The sequence below is a fragment of the Chelmon rostratus genome, chromosome 10 (assembly GCF_017976325.1).
Source record: "Chelmon rostratus isolate fCheRos1 chromosome 10, fCheRos1.pri, whole genome shotgun sequence".
NCBI lineage: Eukaryota > Metazoa > Chordata > Actinopteri > Chaetodontiformes > Chaetodontidae > Chelmon > Chelmon rostratus.
In genome coordinates, this window is record NC_055667.1 from 6619599 (window position 1) to 6647568 (window position 27970).

Here is a 27970-nt window from a genome sequence, read left to right on the forward strand (position 1 = left end):
ATGGCGGATAACAAAGGCGAGGAGGATATGGAACCGTCTACAAATTCGGATTCAGTGCCCTCAGCGCAAGATACCGAGCGGCCAGAAACGAAAGTCGAAAATGCGGTAATAGTCATAGAAGCGAATACGAAGGGCGGTGAAGGAACAGAGTCCACTGATAACGCTACCGAAGCACCTACACCCACCAGCGACGGAGGGGACGTTAGCAGTGGCGGGGCTGTTCGTGCGGGAGGGGAAGCCAACGGTAGCGCTAGCAACGCCGTCAGCCCGGCTGGGTCCAGCAGCACCAATGCGGAGCCAACGGCAGCTGAAACTCTGTCCGCTGGGGATGCCCCTGTTGGCGGACTCGCCACTGAAATGTCCCCTCCTCCTACGGCTCCAGCGGCCACGCCGGTACCCGCTCCGATTAATTTACTGGATACGTGCGCAGTGTGTAAACAAAATCTTCAGAGCCGAGACTGTGAACCAAAACTTCTGCCTTGTCTGCACTCGTTTTGCTTAAAATGTATCCCGCAACCAGAGAGGCAGATAAGTGTACAGGTGCCTGGACCACACGGACAAACAGACACACACATAGGTGAGTTTTTCACAAGTAACTTGCTAGGTCCACCCATGAACAGTCCTTTGGTCTGTTAGCTGATGCTATCTGAGACGAATCGCCGTCTATCAGATGTTCGGCCTCGGAGGGGTAAAGGTCACTGAAATAACTAGGGGGTGAATGCGAGACTACACCTAAACACACTGATGCTCACCGGCCAGGGAGTTGAATTTCAGACTATTGCATTGCACTGAAGAAGGTGGCTGTCTGAGGTCAAATACACTCCCGTCTCCCATGGGAATCATTGGTCCAGCTGTTAATCACGTCTTCCACCACAATAGATATAAACAGGCGGCAGTGAGTAACATGAACTTTAACGATCTGTTGAGTTTGAATGGGAAACGGACTGTTAAGGAATCATGTATGTACCGAATCGATGATGGTGCCGTACTCATTTTTAACAGACTTCACGTTGTGTCCTATCATAGTTCAATAGCAAGGCAGTATTAATCTGACAGATATCCATTGGCATTCTTGCTTGCCAGTCTCTCGGTCATGGTTTTGTATTTCAAGAAGATGAATGAACTAGTCAAACTGATAATGCACCACTCCTCATTCCACTGCAACTGCTAACAGTAGAGTAGTGGGAGGAGAAAATAATTGTTAAGTACTTAATGTACAAAGGCATTCATACTGTATTCCTCGAAAGTCCAAATGCTAAGTTGCTGCCTAAAAGACATCAGAATATGACTGGGATTCCTCTGTACTATTACCTCTTCTCTCATAATTATGAGATCCATATCTCCTTATTGCAATGTTTTGTCTTGTACTTTTTACGACAGGTAAGTCATAACTATAGGACATGGAATTCATAATTATGAGACAAGGTCTCCAATTTATTTTCCTTTGGTGAATACAGTTCATAGTTATTTACGATGTAGTGTAAGTGCACATGCAAACTTGTCAATATTTTTGCTTACTAACTGGTTTTGAAAGAAGTACACATCACAGTCTGCCTGGTAGGCCCCATGATGTTGATGCATTTTTTTGAAAGCTTGAGTGTCAGATGCCCCCTAGAATCAGTCACAAGCAGTTCAGCTGGTGTACCAAAAGCTTCATTCAGAGAGCAAGCAGACTTAGACTCAAGCAACACTATAGTTTTGTCATTGGTTTCACTCCCCCCTCAGTGAAAACAGACAAGGTTGAAAAGGTGTTTTTACTCCTCAAGAGTAAATTTATATGTTATATGTTCAGCTTTTATTTTGTATGTTGTATTTGTCTATTCGGTTGCTATTTTTTTCCAACTGCTATTGCCTACTGCCTGTAACACCCGAATTTCTCTGGCTGGGGATTAATAAAGTCTCATCTTATCTGTTATATGTCTCAATAAGTATCCTCACATAGTCTCTCTCTTGAAGTTTAACTTTAGCAAAATAAACCTCAGCATTTGCTGCCATGAGTTGACATTTTGTAAAGCACCTCTGCTGATAATATAATGGCAGATGTATGGAGTCACTACAACACCCATGTAAAACCGATCTGAGCATTGGCAGTCTACATAAAATGACTTTAGAGACTTTAGCAAGAGTCTTTTAGACAATGTTATGCATGAATAGGTATTTTTTTGCAACTTGGCGCACCTACAGTTTTGGAGTGCAGTTCACTTTTACACCAATGTAGCACCCAGGTGAATGACAGCAGCTCTGACCAGGTGGATTCCATCTGGATAATAATTCAGGGGAATATTTTTTTTCTGGTATTCTTTCTGATATCGTCTGGCTGCCCTTCCTCAGCTGTCAGTGATCTCTGAAATTTTCTGATGGACAGATGACTTTACTTACTACACAATTAACAGCTAATTGCTACTAACTGTTGCTGACATCAACTTGTTAGCCATGCAGCTAGCAAGCTATTATTCGCTGACTCTCCCCATTACATAGTGTTGCTTTAATATCACTTGGTCTAAATGCTGTTTTCAGGAATTAATCCAAGGAGGGTTAAATTAAGACATTTTTCCTCTCATCTAAGGGGATTCTTCAGTTCTTGAATGGGAGGCGAAACCTTTTCAAGTTTCTGCAACCAAGTCTGCTTGCTTAATTCAACCCTCCTTGGAAACGCATGACCTGGGCTTGAATGAAAAGAATATGTGTGTGTGTGTGTGTGTATATCTATCTATCTATCTATCTATCTATCCATCTATCCATCTATCCATCTATCCATCCATCTATCCATCTATCCATCTATCGACCTATCTATCTATCGATCGATCGACGTACACACACACACACACTCTCTCCATCCCTGGGCTGTAATTTGGAAGATGGGGTCTAAAAACACTTCTTCTCAATTAACATAATATTGATCTCCACAGCATCTGGCCCAATCTGTCCACACTACTTTACTCGGTTTGTGAAAGCCCTATCATCTCAGGAAATGATTAATTTACCACTTCCACCTTAGTAGTTCAGTAATACAAAAAGTTTGTTACTACCTACATTTATAGCATTGATTAACTTGACTTCACAGAGAGGATTAAGTAGTAGAAGTATGTCATTCCTGCCCTGGTCATTACACTTAGCCAGGCTACTGATTGATCCTATTAAACCCTGTGCATATTTTTTACTGAAGTCATACACATGAATTGAAAAAAGTAAAAACCATGTGAGTGTGCAGAATTCAGAGGCAACTTCAATGTTTCCTTCCTGTACTGACTAGTTCATTCATGATTTCATCCTCACTTTCTACTTCTCCTTTGTACTGTCAGCTGTACTAGCTGGTGATAGCTTGTTAATGTGACATATTGTTTCTTGTTGCTTTTTACTAATATAGGCCTTTAAATATTTATTTATTTATTTTCTACTGGACCAACATTTCCATTTCATGTTATAATCTAAATAAATTGGAGAGGTTTCATCATAGCCGAATCTCCAAATATACTTTGTGGTTTCCATGTTGTTGGAATTAATTAAAAGTGAACAAGCACCAAGCAGTATGGAGATGAGATGATATCTGTCACTTAAGATAAGTGATGTCCCCTGAGATTTCACTCTCCTTCTGTATTTCAGGGAGATCTGGGAGATAATCTGATCCCAGTTTAAGTTGTGGTGGCAGCTCTGGTCTATCAGTTGTATAGTGCCCCCTGGCACTTGCATAATGACTCTGTTAATTTTTGGCTAAACAGTAGCCATATTTGGTCAAACCAACCTGTTTTTCGTTAAAATATGCTGATAGTCTTGTTCCCCATCATATTGTATTTAGTAGAGGGGTGAGCCTTTGATAAATGTAGAGAAACACAACCTCCAGTCCTGTTTAGAATATGGTTTTAATAGTGTGTGTTGATTTGAAGGGGGCCATACAGAGGTGTAGCTGCGCATGGACTGCTCCAGTTCAAAGTGACATCTGTGTAGTATGTGTTTTGGTGTGTGAGTCCATCTGTGTGTGTTTGTGTATTTGTACTTGCTACATAGTGAGGACCAGTAAGGAGTGAGTGAGCAGGTTTTTACCCAACAGAGTGAAGAAATTTTTGGAATGTGAGGACATTCCTCAAAACGTCAACAAGCTGTTAAAGGTTAAGACATTATTTTAAGAGTTAGGTTACAATGAGATTAGGGTTAGGGTTAGGCCATGGGTTAGAGTTAGGCATTTAGTTGTGATGGATAGGCTTAGAGTAAGGGGCTAGGCAATGCGTTATGTCAGTGAGTTTTCTCATAAGGATAGAAACACAAGTGCGTGTGTGTTTGTGTTTAGGGGTCGTGTGGGTTCCTCAATGCAGTCCCAGTCCAGCTGCTCTCACAGCCAATCACTCAGGGACCCATACAGCTGGAGCTTATACAAACTGGCTGTGTGCTGCTTGAGCCAGTGTAGTCTGGCTCAAACTGGCTTACACCGGTTTTTACCTCAGCTGGAGGAGTAACATATTATTATGCTGACTCAATTTAAAATTGTTTTTATGAATTTTGAGCTTGTGCATAATATTAGACTTAAGAAAATAAGTTGCAATGTTAATGCCTTCATTAATTATTTGTTGGGGTGCACAATTATAGCAGTAATTTAACTAATTCCATTAACGAAGCCACATAACGTGATGAAGTAAAACAGTCCTCATTTGGCCATGTGATTTAATATTCTAATAAAACAGCCAAGGATGATGAGATTGACTCTTATGGAGACAAGCGCTTAATCAATTAGCCTCCATCAGTAGGCAGTGAGTATTACACGGTGCCAAGAATTTTTAATAACCACAGGAATTTACCTACAGGAAATTATGGATATAAGCAGAAAGTCTGCAGAAGGCCTCTTATTTAATCCTCCTTTGTATGAAGCATGACTATTCTTAGCAGAGAGTTAATAGGACTTCATAAGAAGTCAGGTAATCACTTACATATGGGCTTTTCGTTGATGGGGACTGCTTGTTTGGTTTTGTTTCCATTTTCTTCAAAGATCAATCATCAATGAAATGTCACTAAGTAGACATTGAATATGTAACCGAGTGTCTGACCTTTTGACTCTCATTTGACTCATGTCCCCATCTCTTATCTGTCTTTAGTAAATGTTATGCGCTGTTCGGTGTGCCACCAGGACTACAAACAAAGTGACATTATTGACAACTACTTTGTCAAAGATACCACAGAAGCCACCAGCACATCTGATGAAAAGTCTGCACAGGTATGTCAAAATGTTTGGCGTCCTGGCCATGATGATTTGCCATGGAGGTTTTCCTCTGATGTTTTGAAGGATCTCTGCATTACCTTGGAGTTCAGATATTTTATTTTCTAATAAAGTGAAGGCAAGGCAAAGTCTTGTTTGTCCATGATTCAGGGCAGTTGTATCTACATATATACCAATTACATTTTGCCCAGAACAATAAATGCTAAGAATCAGATCATACGTTTATCATTCTCTAATCTTCAACCATTTTTTTTCTTTACTTTTTTTAACTGTTATTTTCTAGCCAGCTCAGTAATAAGACATGGGTAATGCAGTGGTATTACAAGAACAGTCTTTCTGTCAATAACTGATGACAGATTTTGTGAATTACATATCACACAGGCATGTATGTTGTTTTAAAACAACAGTCATACTCTTTTTACAGTTTGTTTTATTAATATTGCTGCCCAGTCATTGTTAGTGGGAGGGCAAGCCTGCAACCATTTTGTGTCATAACTTTCTTGCTAGTTGCCAGTAGTATTAGAGACATTCATCCTGTGTCCAAATTAAGGAAGGAACTTAATTTTGGTTGCACTGGCTTTCCTGTAGTGACAACAATAAAACTACACTATGCATCTCTTGATCCATTACTCAATTACCCAACTCAAATGAACCAGTTTTAGAGAACCGATGACCATTTATTTAGTGTCACCATCAGAACACACTTTCCAGAAGACTATAATCCCTGACCCCTTTGTCAAGACAAATAATAATAATAATTCACAAATCTATGTCTGTAAAGTACAGTGTGTTGACTGAAGACACAGCCATAATGGATCTAAGTGGTATGCTTTGCACTCTGTGGAGTACATTTTGGTTCATGTATTGCAATCAAAATTTGTTTGCGTGACAGAAAATAGGTAGTTTAGGTTGAGTTTTCTAAACAACAGATGCTACTAGGATTAGTAAGTTCTGGACTTTAACATCAGACATTTTTCTTTAGCCCAGAACAGTTTTACATTGTCCCAAATCAAATTTTGTTATATTACTGAATCAGTATCAAGGCCACATCATTTGAGGATCTGAGCACACATATTATGAAGGAGATTATCCTAATAGGTGCAATGTAGAGCTCTTTAAGATACTAACTGTTGTTGTGTTCTCAAGGTTTGCACAAGTTGCGAAGACAACGCAGGAACCATAGGCTTTTGTGTGGAGTGTGGAGAATGGCTGTGTAAGACCTGTGTGGAGGCCCACCAGAGGGTCAAAATAACCAAGGACCACAAGATTCACACTAAAGAAGATGCTGATGCTGCCTCCGGTAAGATGGCTGACCCTCATGGTGAATGGCAGACCGATATTTACTGAAGCTAAAACTGCAAAAGCCTAAAGACAAGCCCTAGTTGAAGCACAGTGAATGTGGTGCTCCTGATATGTTGTTGCCATGGCAACAGTGCTGCAGAGTCTGGCTGCTTGGATGGTACCTCTAGCTGGGGGACCATACATCCTGAAGCTCTGACCAGACATAACTACTGGGTTTGACACAGCTTTTTTTTTTTTGCTGTCTATTCTTGTCCTGTTTTTGTTTCACTGGTTTCTGTTGATTTGCCTTCCCATTTGTTTTACTCTCTCTCCAATTAAGCATCAGTGGTGTCTTTTCTCCTGTGTGTCTATAGAGTCTGTTGGTACGTCGGGACAGAGGCCTGTTTTCTGTCCCATCCACAAGCAGGAGCCACTGAAGCTTTTCTGTGAGACCTGTGACACTTTGACCTGTAGGGACTGCCAGCTGCTGGAGCACAAGGAGCACAGGTAGCTCAGCATCTAATATATCCCACACGTCTATTTAATTACTAAAATCTCCCCTGTCTATCAGCTTCTTTAACTGGTATAGCATTGGTATTTTGAATGTTCATGTCAATTCAAATTTGTATGTTAGTTGCACTTTCCACTGGTTTGGCCATTGACTACCATTTACCTACACTGAACATTACTGCTGACAATTTCCCAAAGCACACCACAAGGTTTTTGATTGATTTCCTACCCTACCCTTCAGCGCACTGTAGAATATTATGAAAATCAGTTGCAGAGAGCTGAAACATGCTTGAGGTGGGTAAATTATGTGGCCACCTTACGGGAGTGTGAATGTGCGCAACAAATTTTCTGCATGTCTGACCATCAGGTGTGCTGATGGTAAACAAAGCGGTCACATTAGTCACGACTTTGGCAGAGGCTGTAAAAGAACAGCGGCCCACCAATGTTGTCCTGTCTGAATCAGTTTGACAAACATGAAAATGAAATCCAACAATGGGATCACAAAATATCCAATACTTAAAATCCAATATTAAGTCCAACAAAGTAAATCCAACAAATGAGTGCTGATCATACCCTTGATAGATGATATCAGTAGTTTGAAATCCTTGCGGTTTGAATCTGGAGCCCTGCTGGGTTTTCATTTTCGTCATCTAATTAGGGATTGATTAACATTTTGCGAACACGTGAACGTTCCCAATTGGTATGGAAGACGAGAATGGCCGTGGTTGCAATTTTTTTCATTAAATGCTGCTTTCATTAGATCACAAGTTAATTTGTTACCTTGAGAACACAAACTTTGCTATCGCCGTTATCATGAAAAATATAAGGTTGTTTCCTCACAGATCAGGAGTTCCATGCCAGCGTGCATAGATACATGACAACTGTAACAGCTGATTTAAGATGAAGATGTCAGATCAACGAGAACCCAATATTGACTACCATTAAGAAACAATGCCAAGCACAATAGGTCTTGGCTTTGTTGAACAGGTTCTCTTTTTGCCCTGTTAGTTTTTACTTTTAAGTTTTCAGTTACTTTTCTTCCCCACACATTTTTTAACCCTCTTTCTTATTTTTGTTTAACACAATTTGTAAAATGATCTTTCAGACATTGAAAGTTGTTGGTGGCATACGAGGGTTACCTCTCATCTTTCAGGTACCAGTTCCTGGAGGAAGCATTCCAGAACCATAAAGGCATCATTGAGACCAGTGTGGCCAAACTACAGGAAAAGAAGAGCTACGTTCATTACTCTGTCTCACAGGTGCAAAGCAGGTACGCGTGTTTCATCATTGGCTTCCCCTCCCATGCTGCCTGGTGACATAGTTACTGTATGTTACCTGACATACGCAGTCAACATGTGTGTCTTTGTTTCCTTCAGGTTAAAAGAGCTGAATGAGACACATAAGAAGGTGGAGCATGAGATTAAAATCGCAGTGTTTACTCTTATTAATGAGATCAACAAGAAGGGCAAATCCTTGCTGCAGCAGTTGGAGGTAAGAGAATATTAATGAAAGTCAGTCTGACTAAGAGCTTCACAGGCACTGCAGAATCACTTGGAAAAGATAATTAGTACACGTATGGCAATGGATGCAAAACAATACTTTCTGTATGTGTTTTTGCGAGCTCAGCTTGTGCGTGTTGAGTCATTGTTACTGAACTGAAACATACAAACTTCACTCTTGAAACACTAATTTCATTGAAATTAAATCACATATTGAAAATGTGGTTTGCAAAGAGCTTTTGTGCAATTTGTGCGTCCGAACTCTGCACATACAGCTATGACAAGACATCCAACAACACATTTTCCCTCTCATTTATTATGGATGTTGAATATATCTTTATAATGTGCGTGAATTGCGTGTAATAAATATTTTATCATCCATGAATTACACATAATTTTCATTAATGCCTTCACTCTCAATCTCTAATTTTCAATCTCACGCCTTCTGCTTTATGACAGCTGTGCTATAATTTCCCCCACCCCCCTGCATATCTTTACTCAGTTCTCTCATTGAATCCCATTTGTTACATGTTACGTGCCGTTATACTTTACTGTTTCCCCATTTGCTGTGCTCTTATTTGTTTAATTGTTTGTCTTTGCTGCATTCTATCACGGAGTGCTGCAATAACCCAAGCTCCCCACAGGGATCATTACATTTTAATCTAATCACATCTAAGCATCTAATCCATCTCTACGCACATGCTAACATTTTTGTGATAGCTTGGAAAGCAATTTGGCTTTGTGATTTAACTAGGATGTTCAGGCTCTTCAGTAGCAGTCCCTTAACCAGAATAATCTCACTTTCTGTCTAGAGTCTGACCAAAGAGCGCAGTATGAGGCTTGTGGCTCAGCACAAGGATACCACCCAGCTGGCCCAACAGATCCACCATGTGCTCAACTTCTGCCACTGGGCCATCACTACTGGCAGCAGCACAGCGTTGCTCTACAGCAAGAGGCTGGTATGTTCGCCAAGTGTGAACAGCAATTTACTGTCAGATGAAAGGTCATAGTTATTATGTTGTATTTTTCTGCCCTGGAAGTCTATTCAGCAGCATTCTAAAAGCTTGACATTTTGTTTGGAGTATGCCACTGTACCTGCCTTTTGTAGACATGTAGAGTTTTTTCAAACAAGGGAGGCTTCTGCCACATCGATTTAAATACTTATCACAAGACCATCAGCAAATTAGATAATTGAGATAACTTTGTTGTGGGGAAATGTTGAAAAATGGGCTGTTAGTTGGTCCGATATAGCCAGGCTTATTCTGTGTGTGTGTGTTTGTGTACCTGTAGATCCTGTTCCAGCTTCGCCAGCTCTTCAAGGCTAGATTGGAGCCAGCGCCACAGGCCAACGGAGTTGTGCGTTTCTTCTGTGATCCAACCTTCTGGGCCAAAAATGTAGTGAATCTAGGTGAGAGAGGCCTAATGCCTTATTATCACTCATCAGTCAATATTTCTCTGTTGCAAATATTGACTTTGTTTCTTATTGGTTTATTTTGATCAGTCTTAAAATTGAGACAGTATAAATTCGCTACTTAGCAAAGATTGAGTCTTGCATTCTGTGTAATGGTGAATGGCTGTAAATACAGCATAGAAATGAGCAGTGAGAAATTGATTAATGTGCCCTACCGCATATAAAAAATAATGTATTTCACAACTGTCTAGAAGCGTGCGCACTTCTTCAAATTGTGCTTGCTGTCATCTCTCTTCTTCTTATTCTAGGTAATTTGGTAGTTGAGAAGCCACCTCCACCTGCACAACCGCCCAATGTGATGGTAGGAGGACCGCCCATTTCTACAGGCCAAAGCCTCCCTGGCAAACACCCCGGACAGATCAACCTGGCCCAGCTTCGGCTGCAGCACATGCAGCAGGCTGCCTACGCACAACAAAAGCAGCAGCAACAACAACAGCAGCACCAGCAGCAGATCCAGCAGCAGATGCGCATTGCCTCCCAAATGTCCCAGCAGCACCCCCGACAGGCCGGCCAACCCATGGTTCAGCAGCAGGTACGCAAAACAGTCACCGGTCAACAGGGATGTAACAGTACCAAAAACTCACAGTACGATAATACCTCCATATAAAGTCCACAATACAATATTTATTGCGTTGTTTAAAAAAGAAAGAAAGACAAATTTGTTGAAAAAATGACCTTTATTAATAAGTGTGTACTGCATTTTTTTTCATTTGTTTTTAAATTCGCTTCTGCTTTCCTTCTTTCAAAAAATAAAATAAAAGAAGCTGCCATTAAGCATGTGCAAAAAATTGCCATGAATTGTGATTGGCAATGAATGATTGAACCATGTACAATTTCAAAACAAAAACGATGCAGCAGTCAGTAGCAGTCCTTTTATAAAATAATTCAAAGAGCTGTTCCATTGGGTGACCACTACATGATCAGTTTATGCCCTGGACTGTACTTCGGTTTAACAGTCTCTGTTTGGCGCTCAGCTGTGGTAGTTGAACTGCAATGAAAAAAAGCTGCTACACGCCTCACTCGACCAAGCAGACGGATGGCACGGCTTCCGTTCAAACCTGCTTGTGAAGCATGGGTTAAAGTGTGTGCTAATCACTTCATGTGTGGGGACAGTCTAGCCTCTCTCACCACTACATCCCTACCTTGTGCAACGTCCATTAAGACAGCAATACCATGATGATTGTTGTTATTGTTCGCCTCGAGCTCCCTCTCCAAAACAGCAGATTTCAAAACCTCAGCTATGACGAGGCCGGTGTGTGATAGGAAAAGAGGCTGCATCTGCAGGACAAAGCTTTTCATTTCCCATTCGCTGGTCATAACATGAGCTGCGCCAGTAATATAGCTCTGAGTAGCTCATGAAGTCCACCCATCTGTGGTTATTGAGATTCACTCTGTTTCTTTGAGGCTCTGTGTCACTTTAGCTTTTGTCTCTTGGTACAAAGCTGCTACCACTGTGTGACTTAAGGGTGGCCTTGATGGAATTGTATACTTGTCTCCACTTTACTAACCTCCAAAATCCATTTTTGTCAACCGCAGAAAACGGCCTAAAGACTTGGATATATATTCACTGATGCATCTTGTTATTTCTTAGCTCTCCGACTGTTATGTGGAAGCAGGGCTCCAAATGCTTCTTTCAGGCTACTTTGGCCTGGCTGAAGCTTTGTTGTTGTTGTTGTGATTTGAGCAATGTGCCAAACGGCTTCTCTTGTTTGATGTGTATCCGTAGTGTAGTTGACCATCGTACGGCAGTATTTGCATGTTGTTTTGCATTTGTCAGTTTCCTTTTCGCCATTGTCACAGGACACAGGCTGAACAAAAGGTATGGGCTAGGCTGAGCTAATTCTCTGAGGATGGAAAAGAAAGCAACTTCCAGCACCCAAGGTGTGTACTCTGTATCAGCCCCAGAGGGAGCTTGTGGGAGAGACACAGCTCACAAATGTATCTATGTAGGCTCAGTGCTTCACAAAGCAAAAGGTGAATTGAATTTCAGGCTTCTTGGATCAAACTGTCAAGATTGCTATTTATACTGACAAGAGGCTTAAAGGGAGAGTAGCTGAGATTCCGGTTCGGTTCCTGTGATGGTGACTGGCCTGGGCTCTCCTCACAATACAACAAAAGGTCTCACTCAGGGATATGTGTTAAATAGTTCTTCTCAACATAAAATTCACTGTCATATAGAAAGGTAAGCACTTAGATTGTAATGATTATTATTATTATTATTATTATTATTATTATTATTAGTAGTAGTAGTAGTAGTAGTAGTAGTAGTAGTAGTAGTAGTGTTATGAGATGCAATTCTGTCCAGACCTCTCAGAGCTTCACCAGATGGATTATTTTTAATGGACTACCACAAGACTTCCAAGATGAGCACACATGTGGAAAATTGACTGAAATATCTAAAGAAGATCAAGTATGTTGTCACTGTATTTTAGAACTTCTTTTTAGTTTCTTTTTGTCATGTGCAGTCTGACAGTACAGTCACATTTTAGAGGCACTACACAGGCATGGATGTCTAAGGGGATAGTCCATAGCACTGTTGTTTTTAATGGGTTCTTTCTCTGTCTTCATTTTTCCAAGACACCAATGTTCTGCGTGTTTTAGGGCTTTAACTACAAATGACTTGCTTAACATTTTTGCCCGTTATTTTCCAAAGCGTGTGTACATTTTTAGATTGATCTCCTGCCTTCCAGAATCAGTTTCAGTTCATTTCTACACATGAGGATATAAATTTGCAGAGACTTTGAACTAGATTGAGAGACCATAAGCAGTTCATTATCTTTGTCTTTATTAAGTGTTATTGTAAATTCTGTGATAATGTGTTTGTGTGCAACAAACCCTGAGAACTTAATTTGTCCAATCAACAGTCAGAAACCTCGGAATAAATGATTTATTGTTAAAGAGGGAAAACTTGTCATGTCTGCAGCGATAATGTTTTGTTACTATTCTTTATTCTATACTAATCATTTGCTGTTTGCATAACTTGCAATGATTGTATTTATCCAGTGATCGGATTTTCACACAGTCTGGATATATGTGTGATTTTGACAGCCTCCAAGGCTCATCAGTATGCAGCAGCTACCAAGAGGGCCTGGGGGTATGAATGGTGGGCCAGGTCCCCCAATTTACCCTTCTTCCCACCATATGCGTCTCCCGGGTCCACCACAGGGCCGGATGCCCACGGCTCAGCCGAGACATAATGGACAGCAGTACCCCCCCATGATGCAGCCTCAGCTACAGAGACAGGTCAGTGCAAACACACTCTGCTTTTATTGTATGGAAATAGATCAACACATATAATTTGGGTGTTCGTTTTGTATTTGATTTTGTTTTTGGTGTAACACGTTTGTTCCTGTTAATGTTGGATTATTTCAGATTGATGTACCAACATGAATGTTAAAGGATTGTTTAATCCAAAATGTCTTTTTTGGTGTGCTACGTTACTGTATAGACACACAGGGTGAGAGTGGTCTGAAGAAGCCAAACAGCCTGCTAAAGAAATATTCAACAATTTTTGCAATTATTTATCTGATGCATGCAACGCAAAACAACATTAGGAATACTAACAGACACTGAAGTGAGGTTTCCTCTGGCTTTTTTGCACCCACTGGTCTGTAGACATTTAGGAGGAGCCATTTTCCAACAAGTTTGTCTATTTTATCCTGTTTGTGGCACTAATTGTGGTTTTTTTTTTAGAGTTTGTTTACAATATTATGGTAATGAATTTCTACCAGAGAGGACTAACAGGGTTTATTTTTCAACTGTAAATGTCCCACTCAGGACAAACACTGGTCACAATTCTTAAAAAAAATAAATTTAAGGGACCCTTATCAAAAATGTTTTTATGTTTAAGTGGAAAAAGCCCCTAACCCTAACCCTTGCCAGTAGTAAAATAGAATCATGTAATCAAAGTGAAAATTCATTAGCAGTGTGCATTATACAAGGCATTTAAATAGAAGAATCTGACTTTCATTTTCATGTTTCAAAATGTGCTACTGCTGACCAAATTCAACCTCGTTCCCCAAGGGTATGGATAACAAAACCATAGCCTGCATCAATAGCTACATGCCATTTTGTTAAGTTCCTGCAGAGGGCTCTTGGATGTTATATTTGCCCACTAGTTTAGATGGGTAACTACACTGGAAAATACTGCATTTATTCAAAAGTAAATTCAAACTGAGCTACAATTTTCAAAGAATTCAATTTTTAAATGCAAAACTCCAGTTCGCATTTATTTTTCTAGTTTAAAGGGGCCTATGGAGTTTTCTTGTTAACAAACAAAACTTCTGTTTACGTTTTATGTTCCTCACCATAACACACTGAATGTTTCCTTGAGGTCTAACAAACATGTGCTTTCCCTCCCTCTTAAACATCAAGTGTTCTAAATTCAGTGTTGTTTACATCTATCTTGACTAGCTTGCAGTCTTTTTCTTCCCTTTCTTTACACGTTGTACCGTGTTACTACCACCTGTAGATCAGTGGAATAGTGCGACACTGATGCGCACAGGCAGAAGTTAACCAAACAGGAAAAACAGCCTATGCTACTAGAGGACTAAATCGCCATAGCAAACATTAAATTTAGCATATTATCTGCCAAAATAAAATTGAAAATTAAAAGACCAGGTTTGTTAGTCAAACCAGATTTTCGAACATGAAAATGAAAAGTGTATTTTTTTATTGTGGTTTTGTGTACATAAATGGCAAATTAAATTTGATTGAATTACTTAATGTAAATAATAGCATATCTGAATTCCCATACATAAGATCATAGGAGCCTGTTAAAGCAGAGTTTTTGCACAGGCCATTAGAGTTTTAAGTACATCACCTGTCTATGTATACAACTGCTACATTTATGTTTGTACTCGTGCCATTCAGTGTTGGAAAGCTAAGATTCTTGTGATTCAGTTGATGCAAACCATTTCAAGATACAATCACAACAGCAGGTACAGTCAACACCACCGACAAACAGTTACAAAATTCAGTCTACTCATCTATGAAGTCTCATAGTAATCCAGTGATTGAAACACACACAGAAACTTCTTACATTGGCAGCGGTCCAGATGATACAATTCAGTGAAATATTTAGTCCAAAACACTGTTATCCATCGAAAGCTTTTTTATTATTTCCAATTAGCTAGCAGATGTACTAATCTTCCACCTGTTGATTATAGGCACAAGTTAACTGAACAGGTAAACTGTCTAATACATGTCATAGTCAACATGTTGGTATCAAAATAGTTGGTGCACTCTGACCTTTTGATTGACACCTCAGTTGACCAAATAGGATCTTCCATGTTATCTCCACAGCTGACAATATCAAATGAGAGTCCGCATTGAACAGAAGTGCCTGCCCGTCCATCTTTGTAAAGATCAAGCAAGTTGCAACTGATTCTGCAGATGACTGGCGTTTCGTATAGCCAGTGAAATTCTGAAAACGAGGATATGCTGCTTCAGTGGGTAATTAACAGAAATTCAGTAAAATAGAGATATTACACAGTGCCTTCAATGATGATAATAGCAAATATTACATATATATAAAAATATATGTAAGTATAAGTGGTGACCTTAATATGACTATAGATGTCCTAAATATAAATATAGATATTTTTCTAAAATGGTATTAGGGATGGGTGTTTCAAGCAAAAATAGGGTTCGATATTCACCCGGAACTATTTGACCATTCTTTGACCAGCCACCAAATTTAAAAATTATGACCCATCCTGAATAAATAGAGTAGATTACCTTTTGTGGAGAACACCTGGACTGACGATTAGAAAAACATTTGAAAAATATTCATTTTCTGTGTTTTTTTTTTTTAATGATTTTTTGTTATTGAATTTGGACTAATGTAAGGCTTAATGCTGTGGTCCCATTATGTTTTCCAGCTAGGATGTCCCAGATATAGTCATGTGCAGGCATCTATTTTGCAACAAAATATTCAGAGTTCAAACTTCTGTCACTCAATTCTGATTCTGACTGCTGGGGATAAAACTTCAGTGTTACATTTCAAAAGAGACCAAAACCATGCATGCACTCCGAATGGTTCAATAACAGCTTTCAATTTGCTTTGGCTCTACCTTGGATAAGTGCTTCAGGCTAATTGTATGAGAATACTAAAAAAAGTTGTTTTACATGATTTTTGTTTCAGGGTGCAAATATATTGTTTCCTCATTCACTTCACACTGCCTTAATAATGTATCTATACATGTAAAGCTGATTATTTGCTCAAATCAAGTAACGTGTACAGTATGAAAATGTACAATTACTGCCTGCATGTAAGACTCAGTCAGAGAAACCTCCACTATATCCAGCCCCTTTTTCTTTGTGTCCAGATGTCTATAGAATCTGAGATGAGCCACCAAAGGTTTCGTTTCTTACTACAATCAGGGGTTTGGCACCTTTTTTCCTACTTTTGTCATTTGTGTGTCTTGTGCAGCATGTGTTGTCACCCAAATGCATGATCATGCAACCGTGTTCTTTTCTCAACGAAGAATATTTGATAAACCTCAGTGAATGACATGTCTCACTGTTCCTGTCTTCCCTCATTTCTTCTCTTCCTTTCTCTTTCTTTCTTCTTATCATTGTCCTTCCTTCCCTCTTTTATATGATCTTCTTTTCTTCCATCCCATCTTCTCTCTTTTTCCATGCAGCATTCCAACCCAGGGCATGCAGGCCCTTTCCCGGTGGCATCCCTACATAACGCCAACCCCACAAGTCCCACCAGTGCCAGTATGGCTGGCGCCCATGCTCACCGCAGCCCTGCCAGCCCCATCATAGGTCCCATTGAGCTCATCCCCTCTGTCACCAATCCTGAGAACCTGCCCTGCCTACCTGAGATCCCACCCATACAGGTGCGCATTTTCTAACCACGTCTGTTTGTTTCAACCGGGGTAGGATCCGCAATATTTTCTGTTCATTCACCTGCCACCTTTAAATTTTTGACAGCCACACTAGTTTTTTAATTAATCTGAGAGATAGAAATGTAGAATCATCAACAACTCTGTCCATTAAGAAAATGTATCAAATGTAATCCAATAGGAATTAAAAGTGTCATTTGTTGTGGAAAATTTTCCCAGTCTGCCTATAGAGAGCCAAACAAACCACTCTGGAAAGCAAGTAACATGCACAAAGTGTTTCATCTCTATAGAGAGGAGACACAGCCACAGAACCACATGGCAGTAAGCAGTTCAGAGTTGTGCTCAGTGATCAGATGTTTTCACCCCATTCTTATACTCTGACATGCCTCTGGCCTTTGGTTGAACTTAGCAGAACTTGTTTAACAGATGGCAACAGGAAAACAGTTGTGTGCAATAAAACTTGATGGTATCCTGATCTCAGGAATTTACAGTCAGGTATAATTTCCTCATGCTATTTGCTCTGTACCCGGGGGTTAATTGCAGTGGGGTTACAACAGCTGATCCACCAGGACATCCTCTGGTCAATACAACAGTAAAACAGCTAAGACTACATAAAAATAGGAAAACAAAATAGAAAAGTATAGAAACATGTCGAAATTCCATCACACATATAATTAGCTGAATGATGAAGAGGAGCAGGAAGAATGAGTAAAAATATGTACAGTGTTTCTAGAAAATATACATGCATTATGGGCAAATGACAGAATGAAAAGCAAAATAAGTAAATTGTGAATTTATATACTGTATGGGTAAAATGTGCCATTGACAACTGAAGGAATAGAGAAGCACATTTATGATGTGGTGCAAGAGTGGAGTTTACATGTGGCAGGGGGCCACAAGTTGTTGTAGATCCTGGGCTCTACCTGAGTGCCCCAACAGTAGACAAATGTAACACAGGCCAATTTTTTCCAATATGTGTCTGTTGGCTGGTGATATTTTCCCTGGTCAAGTTTTAAATTAAATATATTGATTTGCACAAATCCATTGAGCTCTTAAAGTGATTCTCTCCTGACATTTTTCCTGCCTCTGTACTTTCTGGCATCGCTAGCTGGAGGATGCAGGTTCCAGCAACCTTGGACACCTTCTGTCTCGCTACATCACAGCCAGCACGCAACATCAGCTAGGCTCAGTGGACATGAACCCCTCACCTGGACTGTCCACACACTCTTCTGGATCTTCAGGTACCCATAGGTTCAGGGAGAGAGACTACCATTCACATCAGCTCTCATTCACATCTAACAGAGGTTGGAGCAGTATTACATATGTAATACACAGGATTAGCCACAAAAGCAATAAAGTAGAATATTTTAAAGCATAATCTATGTTTTTTATGTCCACTCTGGAGAAAAGACACTTTTCATAGGCTTGCCCAAGGCAAGGTGATCACTGCTGTTTCTTCACGTGTTTCCTGTCTCATTTCTGTCTGCAGGTCCATCTAATGCACACACACCAGCACGACCTTCTAGCACATCCAGCACAGGCAGCAGAGGCAGGTAAGAAGATATGACACTATTTTAATGGCAAAACACCCTCTTAAAATTTCTAGAAAATTAACTAAACCCTTAATTTGTCAGGTCAAGTAAAGACACATGATGTAAACGGGTATCATTAGAAGTGTGCAGCAGATTGTGAGCTTTTGATCGCTACATTATAGGGTTTGGAGGAGTATTCATTTGAAGTTAAGTGTTAATAGGTTCATGCATGGGTTTATGCATAAGGTCTGACACCAACAGTGAGACTTTTCATCTGAATCTGATTCCACCTGCTCAACATGTAGTATTTGCTGAGCATAATTTACACCTTGGCACCAGAGCTGTACATTGACTGGAAAGGGACTTACAGGTATTGGCTAGCACATGCTTGCTCAAAAACATGTATGTTTTGCTTCTCCCATCTTTCTATATATATATATTTAAACCATTTCAGTTCAGTCATTTTAGCATTTCAGTTTAAACCATTGCATTAATAATTTCTCCATGGTTTATTATTGTGTGTTTAAGCTGTAGCTCTGCGGGGAGGGCAGGGCCAGGAGGTGGAGCTGCGATAGAGCAGGTGCGGGTGAAGCAGGAGCCTGGCACAGACGACAGCTACAGCTGTCCAGCTTCTTCACTGAAGACAGAGCGGAGCAAAGATGCCAGGAGTGCCTGCATGGTATGAATACTGTAGTTCATCAGTTAACTTTCAAATAAGCCACAGGGTTTGTGAATGTGATAAAATCGTGCTGCACTGATCCGCCATACATGTTGGCAGCTGGTTATCTGTACTGAGTTGTGCTTGTGGTAAGCTTACATCATGATATGACTCACCCTGTCACAAGAAGCCTCCTTCCAATAACTTATTGTTCAAAAATCCTGGAATGCAGGAGGACCGATTTGGAGAGTGGTAAAACTATAAATTCAGCAAAATCTGCCAAAATCTATATTTGTCAAAGATATATATTGTTGACAAAAAATTTTCGATAATTTGGATATATTGTGGTAAACAAAAAATGCCTTTGCACAATAAGGATGATTTGTTGTGGTAACATTTTCAGCCACATCACTCTGCACTACATGCCACTATTTCAGACAGAATCCAGAAATCTTTGCCTTGAATGTACGGAGATATGCCCATCTTACATATATATATATAAGTAACATAGAAAATTGGTGATGAGGATGATGGAAAAGGGAAATGCAGTCAGGACAAAATGGGAAATTGATTAATATTATAAATGTGAAATAAAAGTGAGGAAAACAAGACAGATATTCAAAACATTATCATACTGTCTTCCAACAGTCTAGTATTGTTTGTGTGTGTTTTCCCCCAGATGAGCAGTCCGGAGAACAGCCCCCTTCCTGTTGTCGGAGCTGTATCGACAGGCCAAGATGATCCTAAGGCTTTAGGGGAGCGCATCAAAACAGAACCCCAATCTGAGGCCCCTTGTTCTGGACTAAACGGCCCCAGTACGACCACCTCCTCTCCTTCCACTACCACTTTGACCTCCACTACCTCATTATCCACTGAGAACAGCAGCAGCACGGCCGGCGCCCCGCTCACTAATGGAAACTCAGACAAGGGGACAGAGACCAAAGGGGGCGGGGCGTCCGCTGGAACAGGCAATTCTGGTGGAAAAGAGGACGACCCCAATGAAGACTGGTGTGCTGTCTGCATCAACGGTGGTGACCTGCTGTGCTGTGACCACTGTCCCAAAGTGTTCCACATGAAATGCCATGTACCCACCATAAAAATCTTCCCAAAGTAAGTGATCAGTATAGATGATTTTTATTGTTTTATTTTTTTTAGGTGTATATTTTCATAACAGCAGTGTAGCTAACAGGGCAGTCTCTTGAAACTCTCATACCTACACTTACTAGAATATGACTAGTATGGTTATTTTTTCAGTGAGATAACCATGTAGCGAAACATGCAAAAGCACACAAGTAGAAGCAAGAAGATCAAAAAGAGAATAGAGAAGGAGAAGTCATGTGCAATGATGCAGCAGTAAAACCAGAACATGTTTTAGACAAAGTTGACACCAGATTTGTAGTAACAGCCTCATACAGACATATGCAGTACATCAGTCTAACCTAACGTCTTAATACACCACTCCAAATTATTCTCAATGTTCTGGATTTTCTCATAGCATTTAGACAAAATTTCTTTTGTGCTATTTATTAACTTATATTTTTATTTGTCGTCTCAGGGGTGACTTTCTCTGCACGTTTTGCCGGAGTCTCAGCAACCCTGAGATAGAGTACTGTGACGACAGCAGGAAAATCACTGGCGAGCAGGGCCTGAGTCCCGAGGACCAAAGGGTCAGTACAGCCCCCACACCCTCAAAGGCCGCCCCATGACTGGTACAAGGCAGCTAATTCACTCTCCTCCTCTCTCTCCAGAGATGTGAACGCCTCCTGCTGCACATCTTCTGTCATGAGCTCAGTGTGGGTTTCAGGAAACCTGTTCCTAGCTCTGTAAGTAGCTCTGCACGACTTAAACACACACACACACGCACACACACACCAGCTAGTTTCACTACCTGATGGCCCATGTCCTGTATCTTCTGTCCTGTTTCATTCCTTCTATTTGTCATTTGGTGGTAAACGTTGATCTCTTGATCCTCCAAGATACGTTTACTCCTTTTGCATACCAGGACAATTTATAAATGCAGTAAAAACGCCTGACAGCACCTATTTTGTGTCCTGTGTGCTGGTATTTTTTCCTTGCTTTATTTTATTTCATACTCTATTTGTGTCATTTTTTTTCTGTGATTAACAATTGATTAGTCTATTGATTCATCTTGGCATGCTCATTATTTTATGAACTCACGCAGTCTTTTTTTAGGAATGCTTGTGATCAAGACCTGTACAAATCAACCTAATTTTATAACAACGCAGGTACCAAATCATAATAATCACTTCTGAAAGGAGCTGTGATTTATGTTTGCTGCATTTTCCATGTGCTTTTGACAAGTAAAAAATTTAAATTTTCAGTGTTCACAAATATCTGCTCCCATAGTACAACGTTGCAATACTTTCTCATTTTAAATTACTGTTTAGGAGAGTGTCCCTGTAGTCTGATGTGTCTGGGTCACACACCATGTTGCTGCAGCATCTTTGGTTCAGTTATGGCTTAGGGCCTTTTTTGCATGTCTGTCTCTACTGTCCAGCTATCGAATAAAGCCAAAAAAAAAAAATCTTAAAAATTAATTTCTGTTTAGGGGTCACTTCACACTGCAGGTGCTAAGAATTGATCAGGTCAGCCTTCCTCTTGTTGCTGTTCTTCTGCCCTAAAAGTTTCTGTGTCCCAGAAACTGAGCTGAGCAGAATCTTAACCACTACATACAACAAAAAGCACAGCAGTTACTTTTGAGCTTGACCTTATAAGATGTGGTCAAGTCATGGGGTGGATCTCATTTCTCAAAATTGTCGTTTCCTCGCTCCTCGATCCTCGCTCGAACCGGAAGTACTTCTGGTCCGCCATATTGCCGGCCGTCCCAAAGCGAAAATTGCGGGTCTGAGGAGCGAGGATCGAGGAGCGTGGAGGGCTCTCGGAGGAGCTATGAGCGAGGATACATCAGTGCATCCTACCCGGAAGTCTGTCAACTGAACGGTATGAAGACTCCGCCCCCACAGCTGGCACGTTTGAACGAGGTGGAGAAAGTGCGCTAGTGTAAATATCCTGCAGTGAATGGCTGTAATTCAGATGAGCCTAACTTAAAGTTACGTTCTCCAAAGAGCGATAATACAAGAACATGAGGATCCGTCATGTTTCAATCACGTAAGAGATGATGTATAGTGAGCAGGGACCATCGGAACCTGCTCACTATTATCCCGCTTTGAACTCTGCTCACTACTAAAGCATTCAATATAAAGTGACACAAAATAGTGATTAAAACATATTTATTGATTTAAAATGAGTCTACTCTCGTCTGTCACCGCTCTCACTGCGCAGCGGCTCTGAAAGCAAAACACTTACGTTGCGTAACAACCGCCTCTCAATGTGCGCAGGACGGCAGGCGAGGAAACTTATTTCTTTACAGATATTCAGAGAAATCATGTCAAATGTGGAGAAGAGACGGAATATCCCAGACCTGAGAGAGACGTAGCTGGAGACAGAGTTTGGTTTACCGCTATTATTTCTACTGATGGGTAAAAGTCCCGCAGCAGCTGATTTCTGCGTTCAGTGTCAGACATTAAAACATCTGTCTCCACTCAGCAGTCTTTAATCTACAACCTGTTCTAACACTAACACATCGGCCTCTCGTCACTTTTTCTGCGTGTTATCTGAGTGAAATAATGTGTTTCATGGCTCGTAGGTTTCTCTTCACTAACAGGTCTGAAATGTGTCTCATTGAACGGGACAGAAGACACAGCGAGGCTGATAAAGTTCAGGTCAGAAAATGACACCTGTTCACCTGGAAGAGGCGTCCAGCCAAGAATGAACTCATTAATTCTCATGTGTGTTAATAAAAGTGTTTCATATTTACTTGCTAGTGCTGGAGACTTTTTAACAATGTAAATATAAGTATGAAATGTAAATATATCGAGGGCGGGGGGCGGTGGGGGTGTGAATATAACGGTAACTGCAGCAGCTCCAGCTGTGTTGCGTCATCAGAAACAGACGTCGCTTCACGTGACGCTTCAGAGGAAAGGACGTCTCAATTCTCATAAAACATGTTTCCTCGTTTCTTCTCTCCTTGCGTGGTTTCCTTGCGTCCTCTCATGCATCCCTGGTGGGAGGGACTAAGACGCAAGGAAAAGACGCAAGTGAGGGAAACGAGGATGCAATTTTGAGAGATGGGATGTACCCCTGGTCTTTCCACTGCTTAATTCTCCTTTGTTAATTCTCCTCTTGGTATCTCAGAACTACTTTGTTTCATACCAAAATGCAGCTCATTTTGAGCTGATCATTCACCAGCTGTTTCAGACATCACCCGATTCCCAGCCAGAGCTAATATTCATGTACAAATGGTATCACTAACTAACACTACCATATGTCAGGAAATCCAAACTAACTCAAAAGCAGCAGAAAGTTATACTAATTCCCAAAACCTAAACGCCACTGCCGTTGAAGTCTGCTGTTTCTTGCAAACTGCAAACTACATTGCTGATGTTGTCTGACCCATTTTTTTCAACTAGGTGCCAAACTACTACAAGATTATCAAGCAGCCCATGGATCTGAAGAAGGTGAAGAAGAGGCTACAGTTACGGAGCTCCCTGTACTACCAGTCCACCCAGGAGTTTGTGTCTGATATGCGCCTGATCTTCAAAAACTGTGCAAAGTACAATGAGGTGAGTAGCATGAGTCTTGAGCCTGCTTTGGGGAATGGCATCTGCTTGTGTGTGCATGCAGACAAGGGTTAGACTGATATGAGTTGAAGTTTAAATTGCCAGCAACTAATTAGTAATTTATAAAAATGTAAGTGAACAATTACATTATTTTACTAGATTAAACAATGTTCATGTGTTAGTGTTTGGTATCTATCACTTTAATGAGGCCAGAGTTGGCAAACCAATATGTTAGTCTAACCTTCTGTGAAGCGCAGCCTGACATTGGAAAAGGAAGTGGTACTGACAGCCTGCACTGTGTGTACAGTTTTGTCCAAATATTAACACTGGATGTTGGAGGATGGAGTGTGAGGTGTCTCTGTGCTGTCTTCATACTGGCTGCAGGAACACTGTCTGAATCCTCCTAACACTATCTCCATCACAATGATTAATCACAAATTTGGGTTTTAATGGATGTCACTTGTTTTTTTTTTTCATATTTCACTTCATCTTAATCACATTCTTCAATGGGGGGATGATGTATTTGAATGTGTAGTGGATGTATTTATTTCATTTGGTTCTTTTCTTTATATGGGTCTAATATGAACTTTATTGTATGAGACCATGTATTATACCTTCCAACCACATGGGGGAGCTTCTATTTGATCGAGCAGTGACCAGTGTCTGGACCCAGACTATGTTGTCACATCACTTCATTTGGTGAATGATGACCTTAGAGGCTCTGAGCCTTGCAGGACAACCTCACCACCGATGGTGTTATTATGTAACCAAAATTAACAGCAAGCAGGGATCTCACTTGAGAAGGTTGTTGGTAATGCTCGAGACAGTTTGTGTCATTTTAGACTTAACAATATAAAGGACATTGTCACTGTAATGTAATTTAATCATTCAAGTCTCTTCCTTTAAATAATTAGATCATTAATTAGAGCCTAATTACTCATGTGACTATTCAGGTAACACAGGGCACCACCCATGGCAACAAAAATAAAGGTCTAGATGGAAGATAAGTTAAAGCTCTTTTCATTGTTATATTTTCCAGAACTGAAGGCTTGAACACAAACAATTCTTATTACAACAAACTGAATTTGTATAATTGAAGTATTTATTTATTTATTTAGACAGGCAGGCAGGCAGGCAGGCAGGCAGGTATTATTTATCCCAAGCTGGGAAATTGCAGTACAGCAGCAGCATTACACACAGTGAAATAAGTGAAAAATTCTGAATTAAGACTATAAAGAGCAAACTATACATAATAAAATATCAAAATATCGAGCAGTAAAAAGATTATATACATAATAATAAAATAGCAAAATGGTAAACACCCGTAATAAAAGAGTATTGCACAAAAAAGAATATCTACAGCAAATGGCAGTGTGTAGAAAATAAAGTGTACCGTGACCGTGAGCATAACACAGTGAAAAAAGTGAAAATTTGTTTGTTTATTTATCTGTAATAACAGAAAATGCCTTCAGACATGTTTTTAGACATTTGGAACAGCTATGGGTTTGTCTGTCTGTCGTTCTGTTGTGCAGTTAGTCAGTGTTGGGTAGGTAAAAACCCATTTACAAGTAATGTATATACCTAACAAAAATCAATATTTTTGTTCTGATTAGTAAAGACATTGAAGTTCTGCTCAACTAGACAAACAAAATATGGAACATCAATTAAGAAAGGCTGCCCTGTTGAATGCTGTCCTTGACAAGAAGAAACTGCATATATAAACCAAAAAAACAAACAAACAAACAAACAAAAACCTAATGTAAATTATATTTTTCAAAAGCTATCAAAAGTTAGAATGAAGAGCTTGGGAGAGCAGCAGTACTTCAACTGCTGGTTAGTTGAGGGCTTTGATAGCATTCCCTGAGAATACTTTGTTCAAGAATAAACTATTGTCAGTCTGCTACAGTTAATTAAGCTATGATTGAATCAATCCTGTGATTACATCAGTTGTGAATACAACATTCTGCTATCTACTGTTCTATTAAAACATATATTATCAATTGTAAGAGCTGGCATCTGGTAAAAACAAAGTGTGTCTTTAAAAAAAATGTATGTATCACCATAGTGACCTGGATGGATTTATGAGCAACAGACAAGAGTAACTGGACCTAACACTGAGTGCAGACTTGACTTGCTGTTAATTTCTGCAGTCATGACTTGGTGATGCGCACCATATAGGCTTGAGCACAGTAGGCCATAAACAGACTTCTGATCTGTTATAATCTAACCTGCCTGTGCTGTGAACTCTTTTCTCCCCCCTGCTGCTTCACTGTGTTTGTTGTAATGTTATTGCCCCTTTTTAGATGTCTCGAATAATCCAGGTTTATGATGAGGAGAAACAGATTAATACGCAGGTAAGACGTTTCAAATAGAGCGCAGATGTCCTGTCCCCTCCCACTGAGGCTCCAACCAGTGTTTTTGCCCTTCATCCAAGCACAGAGAGTTCATGAGAAGCAGACTTGGGCAGTCATACAGTTTAACAAGTAACAATTATACCTAGAAAGGCTTAGAAAAATTCTTTCCAGTTAATCTTTAGGAACAGTGTGATCGACAACAGGGTGTCGGTAGGTTCTGAAAACGTATCCATGTGTTGTTTGGTTAAATTCACTCAGAGGTCTTGAAAGTAATCCATTTAAGCCCCCCCCCCCCCCCCCCCCCCCCCCCCCCACACACACACACACACACATATACACACACACACACACACAGACTTGTCTGACATTTGAACTTCTCTCTCTAGTACCCTTTTTTTTCTATTGGTAGCCCTCTTCATATGTGCAACCTAGTGAAATTCTAGTACTCTAAATGTCTTCCAGTTATTCTCCCTGTCTTTGACCCTGCCTTGAGTGTCACTGTTCACTGATAGGTGTGGTCAGAGATGTGCTCTGTCAAACCTGTATGGATATGAGAGTGAAAATGCATGTATTTGAAAGTGAAGTGGATATATGAAAGTAAGTGCATGTGAAAGGAAAATGTGAGAGACCCAAAACAAATTATGGCTTGCTCTGCCCCCCGTAGTATATGGTTTATTTATGTTCAGAATGTTAAAGCAAATAGTTGCACATGAGCATCAGTCCAGGTTACATTTTGTTTTTTTAGGCTTTCTAAGATCAAGGAGAGCTGCTGGCTGTGATATCACTATCTTACTCTTCATGTGAGTGAGCTCCTGGGTTTAGGGCTCAAGAAGCCGTCCTGGTTGACCCTGAAATCGTAGTAAGTGTTTGCAGATAGCCTCATTAAAAGTTTGTGGAAATGCTTCATGGAGCCACAGTGGGACAGGGCTGCAGGATATCTCTGCATCAAGGTTGAGCCAGGGCCACCCTGTCACCAGGAGTGTTAACCAGATCTAATCTGTCTCCTCATTCTCCTCTTCCTCCTCCCTGCCTTAACCCATTCATCCCTCCTGCTCAATGGCACTCTCACACCTGCTTCGTCCTATCACTCTTCACCCTCTTCCTCTCCCACCCTCCCCTCCTCCTCTGGCAGGCGGGATCGGAGATGGCGATATCCGGCGAGGCAGTTGGCCTGTACTTTGAGGAGAAGTTGCAGGAGATGTTCCCCGGGCAGAGCTTCCCTGAAAGACCTGAAACCGAGGACACCCCAGATACAAAGGAAAAGGAGGAGGATGACACAGATGACTCTGAGGAGGACTTACAGCCCAGACGCAAACGGTTAAAAACAGAGGAGAAAGTGGTCCACATCAAGTGAGAGCTAACCTTGAAAGAACAAGAGAAGTGAAAAACTGTCTTCCTCACTTCCCACACTTTTCTTTTGTTTGATGCAGCAAACAAAAAGGACGAGATTCGCTGTACAAACTGCTTGGTTTATCTCATCCTTGCCTTTGAAAGAATTACTGTCCGCTACATTAGACATCTGCCTTCATCAGAACTCTCGAAGACAGAAACATAGAAGAGCTGCATTCCCTCCATGTGTCATGGACACTCAAAACTTGCTTGTACAGAGTTTGAAGTAGGATTTGTTTTGCAGTAGGTAGTCATTTCTTTTCTATCTTGCATTTTCATTTGTAGATTTGTTGTGACAGTTGCTTTATAAAACATTTAAACCCCCTGTTCTCAATTCTTAATGTATTATATCTATACTTTGACATGAAACCTACCAAGTATTTGTATGACTTTGTGGAAATGTTATGTAAATAAGAGAATCTAGCCCACTGAAGGTATTCCGACAGTATAGATCTTTGGGTGCGTCATCAATAAAACTTGTTCTTGAAATATATCAAAGAAAATGTGTGGTGTGGAGTAGGTTTGGGGTCGCCAGAGAGCAGTTCACCTAAATTGTGAAAACGACAGCAAAAAACA

The 27970-nt window shown here is 40.4% G+C and overlaps 1 protein-coding gene across 4 annotated transcripts; it reads left to right on the forward strand.

Annotated features, from left to right (window-relative positions):
• trim33 (tripartite motif containing 33) lies at positions 1–27910 on the forward strand. Of its 4 annotated transcripts, XM_041945578.1 has the most exons (21): positions 1–577; positions 5085–5203; positions 6353–6506; positions 6862–6994; positions 8151–8267; positions 8374–8488; positions 9309–9455; positions 9787–9904; positions 10216–10499; positions 13016–13210; positions 16297–16353; positions 16615–16815; positions 17930–18062; positions 18311–18374; positions 18882–19032; positions 19691–20121; positions 20567–20678; positions 20760–20834; positions 23502–23654; positions 25955–26005; positions 27138–27910. In XM_041945578.1, the coding sequence occupies exons 1-21, from the start codon at positions 1–3 to the stop codon at positions 27357–27359; spliced, it is 3609 nt and encodes a 1202-aa protein (XP_041801512.1). In that variant the 3' UTR covers positions 27360–27910. The 4 variants fall into 4 exon arrangements, with proteins under 4 accessions (XP_041801512.1, XP_041801513.1, XP_041801514.1 ...); XM_041945579.1 differs by lacking the exon at positions 16297–16353; XM_041945580.1 differs by lacking the exon at positions 25955–26005 and having other exon boundaries at positions 2–577.
• The last annotated feature ends 60 nt before the right edge of the window (positions 27911–27970 follow it).

What these genes read in the sequence shown, in the direction of transcription:
- trim33 (XM_041945578.1), top strand. Translation starts at nt 1, where the DNA reads ATGGCGGATAACAAAGGCGAGGAGGATATGGAACCGTCTACAAATTCG. An exon ending in GGAAACCTGTTCCTAGCTCT is followed by an intron (nt 20,835 to 23,501) that starts GTAAGTAGCTCT and finishes TTTTTCAACTAG; the next exon opens with GTGCCAAACTACTACAAGAT. An exon ending in AGAAACAGATTAATACGCAG is followed by an intron (nt 26,006 to 27,137) that starts GTAAGACGTTTC and finishes CTCCTCTGGCAG; the next exon opens with GCGGGATCGGAGATGGCGAT.